This window comes from Trachinotus anak, unplaced genomic scaffold, assembly GCF_046630095.1.
Source record: "Trachinotus anak isolate AG129_WGS33_773 ecotype Australia unplaced genomic scaffold, CSIRO_AGI_Tana_v1 ptg000005l, whole genome shotgun sequence".
Lineage (NCBI taxonomy): Eukaryota > Metazoa > Chordata > Actinopteri > Carangiformes > Carangidae > Trachinotus > Trachinotus anak.
The window spans coordinates 25,233,138-25,250,041 of NW_027273856.1; the positions used below are offsets into that span (position 1 = coordinate 25,233,138).

The 16,904-nt window shown below is 42.2% G+C and overlaps 1 protein-coding gene across 1 annotated transcript in view; it reads right to left on the reverse strand.

Annotated features, from left to right (window-relative positions):
* Window positions 1-42: 42 nt before the first annotated feature.
* mettl24 (methyltransferase like 24) overlaps window positions 43-16,904 on the reverse strand; it is a 31,789-nt gene continuing 14,927 nt past the window's right edge. The window contains exons 2-5 of the mRNA XM_071479299.1: window positions 14,679-14,777; window positions 11,196-11,338; window positions 5,901-6,126; window positions 43-1,384 (exon numbers count right to left, since the gene is read on the reverse strand). Of these exons, the coding sequence (XP_071335400.1) occupies window positions 1,067-1,384; window positions 5,901-6,126; window positions 11,196-11,338; window positions 14,679-14,777 (786 nt within the window). The 3' untranslated portion in view covers window positions 43-1,066. The remainder of the gene's footprint in view (window positions 1,385-5,900; window positions 6,127-11,195; window positions 11,339-14,678; window positions 14,778-16,904) is intronic.

Genomic DNA, 16,904 nt, shown 5'->3' on the forward strand with positions numbered 1-16,904 from the left:
ATCATTCAACACAAAATCATGAAGAGAAAACCCAGACAATTCTTTGTTTCCTTGCTTTATTAAACTGCATCACAAGATTTGGGAAATTACATAAGTTTGATCATTTTTGAATGTTTCTTGCCTAGTGCTATATTTGGAGATGAAAGTTGTTGATGAATTTCCGGTGCATGACAGATAATGAAGTAAGGCCAATTGAACACTCAAAGACGAAACAGACGAAAAAGGAAGGAGGAGGACGGAAAGAACTGACAGTTACACAAAATGATTCTTTGTGTGGATCTGAATGGTTGTTTTCTATTATAACCCAGGGAACTGCAATATGCAAAAATAATAATAATGAGTTCTCTTTCTCATTGTTTCTTTTTGTCTTTTTTTGCTCATTCTCACCCACACATCCTCATTCAAATATCCAACAAACACACTGTGGACAAGTCTAGAGATATTACAGTGCAGTTTTTATCACAATATGTGTACTAGACGGTCAAACAAGGTTCAACTGCAGAGAAGCGTCTATTCATCCAGACAGTTATCATCTTCCGCCTCCGAAGCAGATCCCATCTCTTTTGATCTACCTCTCCCCTTTGACATCGCGTATCCATTTCCTTAAATTCATGCACTATTTTGAGGGCTGCAGTCTCTGGGTCTGTGTAGACTAGGTTGTCTGATATGAGGCAGGACCGTCTGGCCGTGAGCCCAGTCCAGACAGGACCATGATGACATGGGTGAGCGTGACTCAGAGGCTGACCTGCAGCCAACAACACAGCCACTATGAGGTAGAACACAGAAAGCCTCTGGAGGCAATTACTCTGCCCCTCTACACGACTGAGGTCATTACAGGCCAGGAGGGGGAGAGCTTGAGGATAAGTAGGAGCAGGGATTTTAGCTTTACAAAAAGGTCAAGCCAGATAAGAACGGTCTGTTGGAGAAGAGGCGTGCTGTAACAAGAATATGTGCTCACACTGACAAATTCCATGTTACGAAAACTTGCGCATTTCAATTCAGAGGCCCCTCCAGTCAAGTTCTGTTTTTGGCTACACCTATTTGACTTCTATCAGTCTGGCATCCTTCAAGGCTTCCACTCTGTGTTCACCCAGCTCAAGGTGTAAGCGCTGCTGGCATTGAGGACATTCTTATGCAGGAAGAGGTGCGGTTTGGCTGGGTCGCTGTGGACATGGAAGAGGCGGAAGTTGGCGCGTTCCAGCTCCTTGAGTAGGCTGAACCAGTACCTCACCACGGACGGGTCATCACCGGCCACCTCAAAACCGGCCCAGTGCAGATGAAGCTCCAACAGCAACTGACCCACTGAGTCCAGAACTCCTTCCAGAACCAAGTTCTCCAAAATCTTCCACTCTGCGCTCTCCATATCCGCCTTTAGTACATCCACCTATAACAGGAAAAAAAAAATCACTTTAGATGTCATGTTTTTTTCTTCTTCAGGTAATAAATGAGTTCTGTTATCGCACTGGAGGGACTCTAAACTGTGTGGAATTATTGACAGCAAAAGCTATTAAAAGATGAAAAGGAGTAAGAGAAGCTTGGCCTTTGTTCTTGCTTTAGTGATGTTGATGATGGATTGAGTGAGAGAGCACCCTGATGGGGCTTGCTGTGTTGGAGCAGAGAGGAAATGCTTCAGAAGATGAATGTTAATCGCACCCTTGGGTTATATTCATGTAAGGAGACTCATGCATGCCCAAAGTTTAATGCACATCCTCAGGATCTTGGGATTAGTCTTGACTCTACTGCGTTGCCAAAGATGTCCATTGTCTGACCTTTATGTGTTTAAAAGGCTCATTGGTGACAGCGCTTTTATTCCATCTACTCTCAGCAATGCATTTTCTCAACTAGTACATCCTGTAGCTGCTAAATTAGTAGCGATAAGACCTGAGGAGAGATTCAGATTACAGGATTTATCAGAAAGAGGCCCAGGGTATTGTCAAGGATTATTTCATTAATCCTTTGAGATAGTAGCTAAAGGAAATTCACAGTTCTGTGTTTTTGGTGGAAAATATTCTACAACTCAACTGAGTACATCATCTGGCTCCATGACAGCACAGATATTAAAGTGGCCATGAAATTCCTCTCCAATTGATGCCTTTGGTGGTGGTACAGAATTCCCAGGCCTCATTAGTGGAACTGAGCAATTCTCAGAAACTCTGAGAAAACTCTTATCTGTGGAGAACAAGTCCAAATTCTGTCCCGTGTCCTTCCCCATGGGCCCCCAAACTCCCACAAGTAGAGATATGTTCTTTAATTGGAAGGAAACATCATAATGGAAAATGATGTGGTGTCAACGGGAGGTGATGTATTTACTTGAGAGTGCGTCTGTCTGTGAATATGTGTGCTTCACACTGTGTCTGTGTGCATTTGTCAGGAGTAAGCAGCTCATGCAGCTTCAATCTGTCAAGATGATGTGAAATCTGTTCATTTTTTTTTCAGTGTACTTGATCTAAATTGCCTTTCTGTCTCAGTGGTCCCTGATTCAATGCTGCCAATATCAACTGTCTCTGCAGGAGGAGTTACAAGCCCTGGCAAGACTCCTGTCTGGTCTCAGCAAAGTCCATATGGTGTTGGGGCTTTGGAAAGATGACTTTTGCTACACTGCCGTGCAGAGTTAGCCACGTGAAGTGATCCTTAACTATGCTGAAAGAAATTAAGGTATGCTAACAGTTTGCTTGTGGGTGGACGGCAAAGTTATCATATATTTCACGAAAACAAAAGTAATTTGGGTGAAATATAGCACTATACAAAAGTTTTAGGCATTTTAGATGTTTGCCTGATGATTGTTATCCATCATGCAGGCTCCCTGATTCCTTCTGCAGCATGACAACAACCCCAAACATACAGCCCCGGTCATAAAGAACCGTCCTCAGAGACCAGAGCAACATGGAGCGCTGCAACAGATGGTCTGGCCCTCACAGAGCCCTGATCTCAACGTCATGGAGTCAGTCAGGGATTACATGAAGGGATAAAAGACATTGAGACAGAGGCAAGTTCTCCAAAAGGCCTGGAGCAACCAACCTGGTAAGTACCTGCAAAAACTGTGAATGTGTACCGAGGAGAAATGGTGCTGTTTTAAAGGCAATGGGAGGTCACAGGAAATATTGATTTCATTTAGATTATTTTTTTCTGTCTACTGCACTCATTTTAAAGGAATAGCAACATCTTGAGCCAGTTGCCAGTTATCTTAGATTAGCATAAAGAATGGAAAAAAGGACACAGCAAGACCGACTCCCCCCAAAAGTCATCAAATATGTCTACCAGCGGCAAAAACTGACATGTAGAAATAACCACTTGTAGTTCTGCGGTGGGCTATGTACCAGACTTTTTCTTGTCCTGGTGCAGTGACCTCTTGACAACCTAGCTGGGCTCAGAACCTCCTGCAACGCTTTGGTTGTTGCACACATTAAACACACAAGATTGAAGGTATTGGTAAGCTTTTGCCCAGTGCCAGGTTAGCTGTTTCCCCCGTTTCCATCTTTATGCTAAGCTAAGTTAACCAGCTGCTGGCTTTGGCTATTTTTTTATTTTTTATTTTTTACCATACAGACGTGAGAGTGGAATTGATCTTATCGTCTAACACTTTGCAACAAAACAAATAACAGCCATTTCCCAAAACTGTTTTTTCAGCAGGTTTCACGGATGAAAACTGTAACTGTCTAATTCAGATTCTGTAAGAACTCGCGATAACTTCAAAAACAATCACAAACCAAACCCCACTCTACAATAACAGAGCTGATCAGCCTCTCTGTTTGGCCTCTATAGAATAGAGCACTGCACTCCACAGAAAAATCCCTTCCCTCCACTGCTGAAAAATTCATGTGAGATTGCTAACAGATTTTTCTTTTACAACCAATAGGCGAATATTTCCTCCCCTCCCAGTGACTCACGCAGAGTGTGATCAAAATGCACTTGGTAATTATTTCTGTGAAGCAGTTTTCAGGATTAGGCAGCACATTGGGACAAATTTTAATTTAGAGACGCTTTTGATGAGAAGTTGTCTTTGTAAACAAACAAGTTTGCTGATTTGAGAAAAAAACTTTAAATGGAACTTTGGTTTATTGAGTGTTTATTTGACGGTGGGCAAATCCGAGCTATCAGCAAGACTTTTATTTATGTTTTCCCTTTGTTCTAAATGGCCGGTCTTATCGGAGTAGTTCGACTGCTTTTGCTTGTGCACCAGAGATCCAAATGTCACGGCTTACCTAACCTTTATTATGTTTTATGTGTTTTAATTAGTCAGCCTGCCCCTCGAGACCTGATCACAATTAAAGATATTTAATTACACTTCTGAGAGGTTTGCTGTGTCTGTGCTGTTGGAAGCTCTTCAACAACTGCGCTGGCATCAAGGCACGGTCTCCCAAAGGTATCTTAACAGAGGCACACAATAAGAGCCATCCTCATATTCACCTGTGTGATTTTTCCAGACAGTTTTTCCAGACAGTTCCTGGACTATGAAAAAAAACCACACTCATCCATTCACTTCAAACAACTTAGGACACAGACCAAGGGTTTTTCTACTGCTTATAATATGGCAGTACCTCATTTGATTCAGTGTGGAAGTACGGCTGAACAGTGCCGATACTGTTCCACTGTCCATTTACTGACATAATCAATGGTCCAATATGCAGTCCCTTTCAATAAATGAGATGTGACTTCCTGCTCGTGACATTTGTCCCTGTGGTGACAGTGTCTGCTGTCTCAGCTGGTCACCACAGAGCCCCGCTCAGTCAATGAGTCATCGGTGTTGTTATTTTAACCAACACAGATAAGACGTGCCGCATTATTGCATATTTCGACCTTTCCGATTACTCTGTTTCTTGACTGCGGCTTTTCCTGTCACAGAGGCTGGGCAAGAGCCTTTGAGAAGAAACTGCTCCGCTGCTGCTGCTGCTCTCCTCTGCCACACTGTATACTCACATTAACACGCCATTAAAGGATGCGTGTGTGGCTCTGCATTTAAAGCAGGTGAGTACTGTCATCTATAAAACAGCATTGTGTACAAGCCCAGCTTTACTTACATATACATAAGCATACATTATTTGTTCACATAAATGTGTATAATAAGTTCATATATATGGCTAATTTGTCATCCAGAATAAAAACAGAGGGATTAAGATCAGCAAGCAGCCCCTCAGCTGACTGAAAAAAAAGACACTGTTTCAGATTGTGGTGCAGAACTATCTCAATGTTTGCACCCAACAACAGAGCTTACACAAAACATTTTTTCTTTTTGTCTAATGAAAAACATAAGAATAATCTGTAGGATAATCACTTAGAAAAACTACTCATGGGCACATGGGGGCTTTAATGCCCTACGACATTTATCAAACTTCGAATGCTCTGTCATTAATCTACATGTATCTGTTACCAATGAAGCTAAATTTCCTTCTCATGAGGGGGAGATAAAAAGAGACCAGAGCTCAACTGCCTCTTCAGCTGTGATTTAATTACTATGTAAGAGAAGCCTGGCTTCTCTGACCTTGAATTATCATTCAGCCTGTTCCTAAACAGGTATGTTCACTGAATCTATAACTGTTTATTACTATGCAGGCAATCGGTGGGCTTGGTGTATGTGCATATGATTCATTTTATATGCAGATCCCTATCTGATGAGCTGGACCACAAACCCTGGGGGGCTTTGAAGAGCATTCAGCATGATAATATTTGAAGCAGGAAAAACAACATTATATATGGGAGTTTGTTCACCTGGCGTCTGAGAGGTACGAATCATGATGAGCTGTGCTGTGCTGGGATGCACAGGAAGGGGCTTGTGTTTGCATGTAGCTTATGAGTGAAGCTGACAGTAGAAAAAAAAAAAACACTTTCATACAGTTCCAGGTGGTTTTACATTTATGACAGAATCTATGATTTATTCATAGATTCAGCATATTATCTCTTACCTGTCTGTGTCCAAAGTCGTTCAGGATGGTGCCCAGTTTCTTTGTGTTGGCATACTGATGCTGGGCAACGATGGCAGGGTTCGGATCCCTCCAGTCTACAGAGAGCCGGTGGAGCCACATTTCAGCCTGCTGCAGGTGAGGCTGCTTCAAGCTGGGGTTGAAGCAGTGGACCTCACACCCTGACTTGGCAAGGAAATGCTCCAGGGACTGGTCATCCACCCCCAACCTGCAGCCCACACAGATCATCATCACAGACAAGATCATCAGGTTGAGTGTCAGAGATAAGGTTGGGTATTAAACTTCTATACTTTATAAGTACAAGCCAAAATATGCATTTATTATAGAGTGTTGAAAACCATTAGATACTGAAACCTGGCATTGACTGTTTGTCCAAATAAGTATTTTTGTTGACTTATTCTGTCAACGGTTACATCCAATCTTTGCTGCTTTGCTTAGATTATTATTATAATATATTTAGACAGACTGACATTGCCATCCATAGACTGTGAGCTAGTTGGTAGGAAATCAAAGTTTGGTACTGGTACAGAAAATCAACTATTGCATGACCACATGTTTCAAACAATACCCAGCCCTATGGATGCATGAATGTAGCTCTATAACCTGATACATCCACACATGAGATCTTCTGCATTGTACTGAATATGAATGGGGCTCCCATCCTGCTTCATGGGCTAAAACTTTTAAAACTGCCGTGCATTTTAACACCAAGAGAGAACATTCGATCAAAGACCCAAAGGTCTTCTTTGTGACATGAAACAACATCAGCTGCAGTTGTAACAAATGTCAAATGCAGTAGAGTGAATTCTAGGAATAAAATGTTACAGACAAGCTACATATCAAACATGGTACAGTCCCTGTGCAGTCTGGGCATGACCTTTTCACTTAAAAGCCAAAAAAAAATCAATAATCCAAAAAACAAAGAGAACAGAAGCTTTTGGCTGGGAGATACATCTTGTTTCTGTTCCTTTTTTTTTTTTTAATGTTTCTTTCTTTTGTCTTCCTCCTCTACCTTTCCTCTTTCTAGTGGCCTGCGTCTCTATTTTGAGATCTGATGTGTGTAAATGAAAATAGACAGACACATTCCCCTTTATCTCCGTCTCTTTCATGCTTCTCCCTCTCTTTCTCACTATTCTCCCTTTATCCTGCCCCTCCCTCCTGTAATTCTGCAATTTTCTCCTTTTCTTTCTCTCACAGTCGGTGTCTCAGAGTTCCCCTGTGTCTTGTTTGTGCTGCGGCTGTATTCTGTAATTGCGGCAGAGGGAGTACATTTCACAGTGCACGTCTTTGACAGATGAGGCACCGGGTCCCTGAATGCATCCCACTAGCAGGGAGATGAGAGATACGTACATGGGAGAGATTGAGATGCAACTAGACGTCTCTTTTTACTGTACTAAATATTTCATTGAGAGTTTCTCATTCTGTGGTGAGGTGCTTTTTGGCTGGGAATCACAACAGTGACACTTCAGATGACAGGGATCAGGGATTACTCATGGGGGGGGCAGACAAAGGGGAGTCACGGTGCATTAGAAGCTCTTCTGGATGACAATGCTGATACAGGAGGGTCTCTACTTGCTGTAAGATCCTTTCTCATGAGACTGCGGAGTGCAGGAGCGGTAACACTGTGGATGAATGGATATGTAGGTGTGAGCGTGGTAAAGGAAAATCTTTACCTTCAAACATGTGGGTTATAAGGGTTATGAAGAGAATCCCTGTTGAATAGATGTCATGGCAACCAGATGTGAACATATGTGCATGTGTGTGTGATGGGTCACCAACATGCAGTAGATTGTAAGGCTGATAAACAGATCCTCAAATCCGCCTGTCCCTGCTCTGAACTATTATGTAAACAGGCTGTCTGGATGTTGTGAACCTTGGAAGCGAGACTGCTCAACAAACGTTGGGTGGGCTGGGAAGCTATTTGCTGACAGGCAGCCTGTTTCCCGTCCAGATTCCTTTCTTTTTTTTTTTTTACCCGTATATACAGTATTTGCCACTACGTCCTCTCTTATTTTTATTCCCCTTTGTTTCAAATACCATGGTGCTGTCAAAATATTTCTTTCTCTCCCTCTACTATGCTCCTATTCCCTGTCCCTTATCACACTTTGCGTCACATTAGCATTGCATGATCAGTGAGTGATGAAGTGCAGGTATGTTTAATTCCCTTGCTGCGCTTTAGCCTATATAAGTGCTCTAAATTTGAACAACCGCTACATTGCCTGCTGTCTGCAAGGAAAGTAGTCAGCAGAGGACCTCTTTCAAACTCCAGGAACTCTTTTCAGCACTTGTTGGGAAAATTCAAGATAAGGCTGAATGGTACTACTGCTAGAGAACTGAGGAGACTACCAAGTCTCTTGTTGCAAAAAAAATTAGAGAGTGATTAGTTTGGGGAATCTAGTTTTTTACTTCAATTTACTTTAATTCATAACAAAGAAGAGTGGCCACAATTTGCCCCTACAGACTCTTTCATAACAGACCTTTTACCTGTGGAAACAGGGGAATAGATGACATTAATTGTAGCTCACTTGCATTAAGTGTCTCAGTAAGATGTTTCAATGAGCCTGCATTCACAATATACCTTTTTCACAGGGGATATGTACAGTTTAGATGTTCTTACTAAAACATCACTTACAATATCTTTTGTGCAACTTCAAGGACGCAGAATGAGGTATGCTAAGATAAAAATGAAATGGTGCAGCTTCACTCTCAGTCAAACAGACAAGCCAGCCATAAATCACCTCATCTACACTTAGTCGCTGAAAGAAATAAATGCTACAAGACTCAGCTACAACTATACTTTTGTTATAGCTAAAAAGGTTGCGTTTATGGAATACAAATAAATCTCTCCTCCTTGTCTTAAGGAATAACTCAGTTTTCTGTCTTCACTGAGAAGGCATTAGGTATTCCTATATGTGCAGTTCATTTAAACTTCTTAAATTACTGTTTCTAAATCATACTCATTGAGCAGCTGAACTTGTTCCACTTATTTTTGCATTTACTCGTTTACCAAGGTCAAAATAAAATCAGAAAAGAAGGAAATTCTAACACTGAGGACAACACTAAGGATGATAATGTTATCAGTCACTGAACAGAAGCTTAGCAAACATTCAGAAAAATATAATTGTTAATAAGTGACCCTTTACTCACAGAGGGCGAAGGGGCAGTGACAAGAGCTAGTTTTGCCACTAGCTGTACTGTGAATATTCCCACTGCTGCTGTGGTGAGAGCATCACACATGCTTAAGTACAGCAGATGAGCACAGGCACAAGCCTGCTTTGACTGGCCAGAATATGGCCTTTTTTTTTATAGCAGTGGATGACTCATCCGAAACACACTCATATTGCTCATATGCTCCAGTGAATGAGGAGAAAATAATAATCATGATCAAAAAAAGACAGACTGAAACCATAAGAGGAGGAAGACGGAGGAGGATGAGGGCTGGAAGTTCGGGAAAGGGGGGGGGGGGGGGGTAGATAATTGGACTTTCATGTGGAAAAACATCCTGCAACCCTCACCCCCTACTACACCACCCCCACCACCATGAGACAGACCAATCAGAGGACAGCTGCTGATCCTGCCCAGGCACATCCGTCCACGGCTCGTTGAACAGCATGCAAATGAGACGCATCGACCGTACACGTGCGCGCAAAAACACACGAAACCACGCACACAGGTGTACATACGCAGTACTGTACTGGATTCAACAGTGTACACATGTGCACACTTAATAGTATTTGACATTTCTATTAAAGCCGGTCTTATGAGCAGCAGTGAGCTGGACCTGAGGATTTTGTAAGTCTCTTGTGCAACAAAGCAGAACCCTCCTGAGAATAGGATCCTCAGAATATCTGGCATAGATTCAACTGTATGGCCAAGAAGTCTATATGTGTGTGTGTGTGTGTGTGTGTGTGTGTGTGTGTGTGTGTGTCTAGCATGAATGTAGGTCAAATAGAGGCCAGAGGGAGGAGAGAATCACTCGGCGTATCTAGAAGAGTGGAACTTTGACTTGATTAACTGTTACACTTTGCTCTTTCTTTTGTTGCTCGTAAAGTTTCTGTTTTTCAGAGGATTTAATTTTTAAGGCTGGCTCACTGTTAACTGCATCAGGCAGAGTTGAGGGGCGACTTTGCATAAATTGAATTCTTCTCCAGAGGTCTTATGGGATCAGTTAGATAGGAGGAAAAATGGTAATGCAGCTTTCATTGACATGGAAAAAAAAGTCAGAGCTGTGAGTCACATTTTCCCAAGTTGATATTCAGGTCAAGTGTTAAAATGTTTGCATAAATCATAATAACATTCCTTTTATTTTTGCTGCGTGTCCATGTGGCTTGTCTGCATGAGTGACTTTCCATCAGTCAGCCAGAGGAAATCAGAACTGCTTTCCTCCAGTCTCTCCATTTGACCCTTGACCCCTTCTCCATAGAGAGGCAGAAAGCCAGAAACAGCAGTAGCCGCCCCCCCACCCCCCCCACCCTCCTCCTCCTCCTGCAGCCCTTCCTGCCTTGATGCCAGCACACCTGTGCTGTCTCTCAACAGTCAAATTAATAAGCCCCCTCTCTACTGCAGCTAAATCCCTTCAGACCTTTGCAGCACCTCCGCTCAGCGGAGACCCAGCGGGGCAGGAGTGGACCGAGCTGATCCACCACACAAAGCCAACTGGGAGTGATTGACTCTCCAATCTTAAGAAGGTCAAATACCTCGGTGGCCTGGCTGATTTGATTCAAGATTACTTGCCACTCGGGGAGAGGAAGCAGAGGTGGAGTGGATGTGACGTTCCAGGTGGGGTACAGTTAAGGCCAAGAGGGGATTATCTTTACACTCATTACAGTGTTACACAACAGTTTAGAAAGAATTGTCCAGAATATGAATACAAAGAACAAAGAAACCAAACTGCTACCTGGCCCAATAGAGTCAGCTGAATATCTCCACTCTGTCAGAGAAAAACAGATCCTGAATAAATATAATTGTTGTTCAGTATGTATGTGTATGTATGTAGTATGTTCAATAAGTCTTTGAGTTGAGTGTGGAAAATAGTCAGTAGGCATTTTTGATGAAACAGTCAAAGAAAACCTGAATTTCTCTCCCTATGTGGCCAAGAAAAAAAAAAAAATCTAAATTGTCATGGGTGAAGTGACAGCAGCAGCAACTGAGAGTAGATACATCACAGCCTGTCACAGAACCAGATGCTGTGTGGCATCTGCAGCTAACTCACTGACTCAATCCCATCACTTGTTCAGACTCTGCACAAGTCTAAAGGCTGTGTGTAACTATACGCACCCAAAAGAGTAGATCCTGCAGTGTTTGCTTTGCATCCTTTGGGTCAGGCTGAACTTAGGGTCCAGGCACACAGCCCAGGCACCAGTGGACCCCTGGGACCCCTCTGGAGCAGCTTCTTCACTAGCCAATGGCGAACACAACACCTGGACACATAAAAACATGCACAGATTGTAACATTTTTCAAATAATAAGGAGCAAAACTTTTTGCCAAAGTTCTGTTATGTTCCCTCGCTCAGAATGAAGCCCTGCACTGTGAATATAATAATCTACAAACTAAACCAAACAGGCACAATACTGGGAAATAGAAGAATGAGTTTTCTTGTTATTGTCTCCAAAAGTATTAGTCTAACTGCTACATTTGTATGCTGAGGAGTTTAAACAATCACGCCAGCATTTAAAAGTGAAGAGTGGCAGCTTGGCTGAAGCATTGTGATGATGTTATGATCATCTTTCTTTGTCTAGATATTGTAACATAAATCCTATAATCCATGGAAACTGCTACTGAAGTTGACCCTGCACTGGTGTGAGTTTGGTTTGGGCCTGAGTGTTGAACTACAGCGCGCACACTATTCATCATGATGCGCAGCTGGAGCTGATGCATCAGCAGTGTTGCCAAGTTTCTCACTATCAACAGCAGAGTGAAAGCCCAGGGAAATGGAGGTATTGCTTTGTTATGTGTTTTATATGCTGAAAAATCCATACAGCATGTTTAGTGATGATGTAAGACCCTGTATGTTTATATAAAGCATGCGCCTGCACACACTGTGTACATACATGCAGTTAACGTGTGTTTACATGTTGATTTTGTGTTGCCATCCGCAGTTTTACTAGCTAAGCTTTGGCACTGGAGCTGCAGCTCAAATGTTTGATGTCTGCTGTCTATAGGCTCCGTCTGCTGCAGAGATTCAGTTTGCTGAGGAAGGAACAATATTGGCTCAGACAGAATGATATGCAGCATAAACCTGTGTGTGGCTCTACTGTACGCCATTCAAGTGTAAACAAGATAGAGTGTGTGAATGTGCGTGCGTTACAGCTATGTCAATGTGAAATGAAAACAATGAAGAATAGAGAAATTATTCCTGCTTTCCAAAAATATTCTGGTGTCAGGGAACGGTGAGTGCTGGATCCCAGCCTCTTATAAAATCATATCCATTGCTCACTTCAAATTGACGTTTTTGCCATTTGAAACTGTTCATGTTTACAGTCTCAGGCCATGTGAGTTATATTTTCACAACTTCAAAAGAATCTCCCAGGCACTGTTTCCTTGCCTCCGTCTAATCAGAGCTTTCAGTAACGGGTCAGGCAGGAGGTGACCGACTGAGTCAAGTGCAGTGACGCAGATTGACGGGGAATAAAAGTCACCTGATGTCTCTTTGTTGTAAAGAGCACAGGAACCGTGTTGTACACGTGGGTGGCGCATTAATGCATTTAAATGAATTAGGAACACGCTCCATTATGCCCGTCATTGTTAGTGTTCCAGCTGAAAGCATTCATCAGCGCACAGTGTACACTGTGCAATGAAATGCAGAATCACTCTGAGTGATTTTGCCACATCACATCTGCAGACTTACTGTTGGTGTTGAGCTGTCGACTGCTGCAACACTGAATACTGAGCTGCAAAACACGACCCAAAAGAATTTTTTTCATTAACAATCCATTATAATGAATGAACGGTAATTACTTATTGTTGTCAGGCTAATCAGAGAAAATTATCTACAGTATTCAGCCACTGTTAAAAATGCTTCTATAGAAGAACTTCCTCCTATCTGTGTGTGTGCTGGTGCATATAAGATACACAGACTGCTATTGATTGGACAGTTGTGTCGCAAGCCATCACTCTGAGTAGCGGCTCCACCAGGCACTGTGTCAGTCAGCATTACAGCTGAGGATGCTGCTATGCCCCCACCAACTCCTTCCACCCTCGCCTGTCACTGTCTATGACGGACAGTTCCCTTCAACAGCTTCCCACAAACACACACTTACACACACGCTCAGACAATCTCTCTCGCTCAGTTCTTGTCCTTGTCCCTTCCTTTCACACACACACAAATACACACAAGTGGCTGCATATATGTGTGTACACACACACACACACACACACACACACACCACACGCACACACACATATCCCGGGGCTAATTCATTATGAGCTGGATGTCTGCTTTGTGAAAGATACAGAACGAGTGCTTAGTCATTTGGAGTGAAATACTCTGTGTTCTGGCTCTGCTGTGTGAGGGAAAAAGATAAGTTACTGATTTATCCCCAAGCCAATTTCATTACAATAAAAACCAGAGCACATGTAATCCGAAAAAAATGTCCGTCTATGTTTAGGACAGTGAAAATGAAACTGTGCCTTTGCAATACCTTCACAATAGGGCACAGAATCCCAGGCTTAATCAATCTCTCAATAATTTTCAAATTATGTAGCTGAACATTTTAATCGATTTGCAGTAATTTAATAGTGACATAGACCAACAAACGAACCACAACATCTCATTGATTAAGTATGAAAAGAGGGGCTGTGAATTCCATCTGTATAGTAATCAATAGAATAATGAATTGTGTGTGTGCTCTCGAGCAAGACAAATACTGTTTGGCTGAGCCGAATGAGAAAGAAGCGCCAATGTATCTCAGTCATGGGCTGACAGATACAGGCTCGCTCCTGATATACTTAAAAAAGACCTGTCAGAATAATGCTCTTCCTGGCCTTCAATAGCAACAGCTACTCCAATTATTTCTCTCCATATTTATGCATCAGTTTATAGCTTCAATCAGTAAAAGTCAAATGCAGATTTACGATGTTGTGTTTCCTGATGGGCCGAACATCAGCAGGGGAATGAAGTAAAAAGTGAGCAACCAGAGGCCTGTAGGCAGAGAAAAAACTTTCTGCGCCCTGTGAAGACATGTTCAGATTCTCTTCACATGGAGTCACAGGAACATATTGTGCCAACAATTCTGTTTTCCGTTGCACATTTTCACAATATTGTTGCATCTTCGTGTCTGCTCTCAAATCTTACCTATCAGATCGTACTGTAACCCTTCAATGCACTGCATTTAGGAAGTCAGCTGTGCATGATGTTATGCGTATGCTGTTATGTTTGTTTTAATGTCATATGTCATTGTGTGTATGGTTTAATTGTGACCTGCCAAATTGCATACATCAAATGACCAGTGGTAGGGACGGTATCCAGACCCTATACTCATACTTATACTCTATTACAAGTAAAAGAACATGTTATTGTTAACAAAATGTACCTGACTCATCAAAATAAATAAGCGCAGATTGTGAGGTAGCATGAAATGGAAATGCTAAAAGTACCTCAAATTTGTTAGTGATTATGTATATACACTGTACACCGTATTCAGCCACTCCCAGTTACAACATTTATTTTTGATATTGTGCATGGTCCCTAACAACTAAACAAAAATATTTTAATAAATATACAGGAAGAGCCTGGGAGAATTCATATGATTATGACTCACTTGTGGTCTCGTGATGTATCCGAGGAACCTTTTAGCTTCTTCCTCCAGAGAATGACTCTCACTGGCCCACGGCTCCAGGTCTATGTGCCACCGAGGAGCCTGCAGTGGAACACACACACACACATACACACACACACACACGATCATTAACAATGAAAAGAACACAGAAACTGACAATTAACTAACATCAAAGTAGGCCACTGAAAAGAAATCCAGTACAAGGACAACAACAAAGGGAGCCTTATTCTTTCAGGTATTATAACCCACTTGTGCACAGCCGCTGATGGAACTAGGTCACAATGTGCTCAGTTGAGGATTTTTTCTCACCTGTGTGTTAGTGACAAATAAACCGCTAAAGTTAATTTCCATTCTTATTTTAGTAAAATGGTGGCTGCTATTTATTCTTATGCATCCTGCGCTGCAGGGTACAGAAAAAAAAAAAAAAAGTCCAGCTGTGTTTGACAGTTGAAAAATAAGACTTCATCAGCCGGCTGTGGCAGCTCGGTGCAGCAGAGCCTGGTGAAGTGCTGCTGTGCATTCCTGAGACCTGGCACAGCTCGGCCTTACAGCCTGTTTCATTTCTGCAGGAATGTGTCTGCTTATGATTAAAGGAGAGGCTTGAGATGGAGTGCGACACAGAGAGAAAATGAGAGGCAGAGCTGCAATGATGCATTTGTTGGTTGCACAATCATTTCTGGGGTCAAACATGACAGCCAAATGTTCATTAGCAGCTGCAGTATAAATCATCCTGAGTGATTTCACTATAGAGCACCTCCCTGCCCAGGACGCTCCTACCTTCATCAGTGTTTATGAGCTATACAGTTTACTCTCACATTTTCCACAGTTATGCACAGATCATTTTTGGCTTAGCTAACAAGATCGTGCTTGGGTTTGTTTGATGCTGTGGGCACATCTGGTGAACAGTCTGTAAAAGGAACTATAGTGACATCAGGTCTGTTTAGGAAAACAACCTTGTGTTGGAATTCACTCCCATGTTTCCATGCCCTTTTTCCTTTCTGTCTCCACTTACGCCTCTGCCCCCCAGATCAGCTTTTTGGTTGCAGGCACAACCTGCAACCTGAAGTATGGGCTTCATACTTCAAACACTTTCATGTGTAATCACCCTGTTATGTTCAACAAAAGAGGATTAGTGTGATTTGCCATTAAACTGGAGGTTTGAGTAAACTTCTAGATTGTGGACGGGTCAGTGCATTTTCTCCAGCACACATAGACACAAACAGACATTTACATCACATATAATTCAAATCACTGCAATTCAGTGTAATTCAGTGACCTTATCAGGTTTTATGCATGTGCACACACATATGTTTTTACTATATATGAACACACACTTACACTTACAGCACTCCGCTAATACATTAAGACTGCAATAACCGTGCCATTTCCTCCTACAGTGATGCTGATCCTGCCAACACAGAGAATCAGCTGTCCCTTCAATGGCTGCAGATTTGGATCCACGTAACACTATTCAGTGCTTGGCATTCAGCCTTTAATCGATTTGTAGCGTGTCAAAACATCTGACTGCTTCTCGTGTCTCAAATCTTCCCCTCTTCTCTCTCTCTCTCTCTCTCTTTCTCTGCATCGTATCACCCCCCTGTCTCCCACTATTCTCTTTCCTCCCCCTCTCTTCTTCTGGCTCGAACAATCTGACACTCATTTCATTGTTTATCCCTTCTCTCTGCCACCATCTCTCTCTCTCTCTCTCTCTCTCTCTCTCTCTCTCTCTCTCTGTTCATTGTCACAGCTTAAAACAATTGCACCCATGATGCATGAACAACTTAATTATCCTGCAGGACAAATAGGGTGATGGATGTTTCATGTGTGGGTTTCAAAACAGAGCTTTAATTTTCTGCAGTTTGATTTTCTAGATTTGCCTCTTACACAAACAGTATAAACTCACACACACACACACACACACACACACACACACACACGCACACACACACACAACTCATTCATGCTATCTCTCTCACTTTGGCTATAAAGACTGGTTAGTAAAAGGAGAAAGAGATTCATAAAGTGATAAATGTTAAGAGAACATAGTGGCTTTTGAATGGTGAGGAAGTGGGGAAATTTAAAAAGGCATTTGCACTGAAAGTACATAATATAGCATTCTGGACATAATACAGTTAGAAAGTCCTTTAAGTTTGGTTATAGCACAGTGTTAAGAGAAGGGGTGGCATGGATTTCTCAGCCTCTTGGACC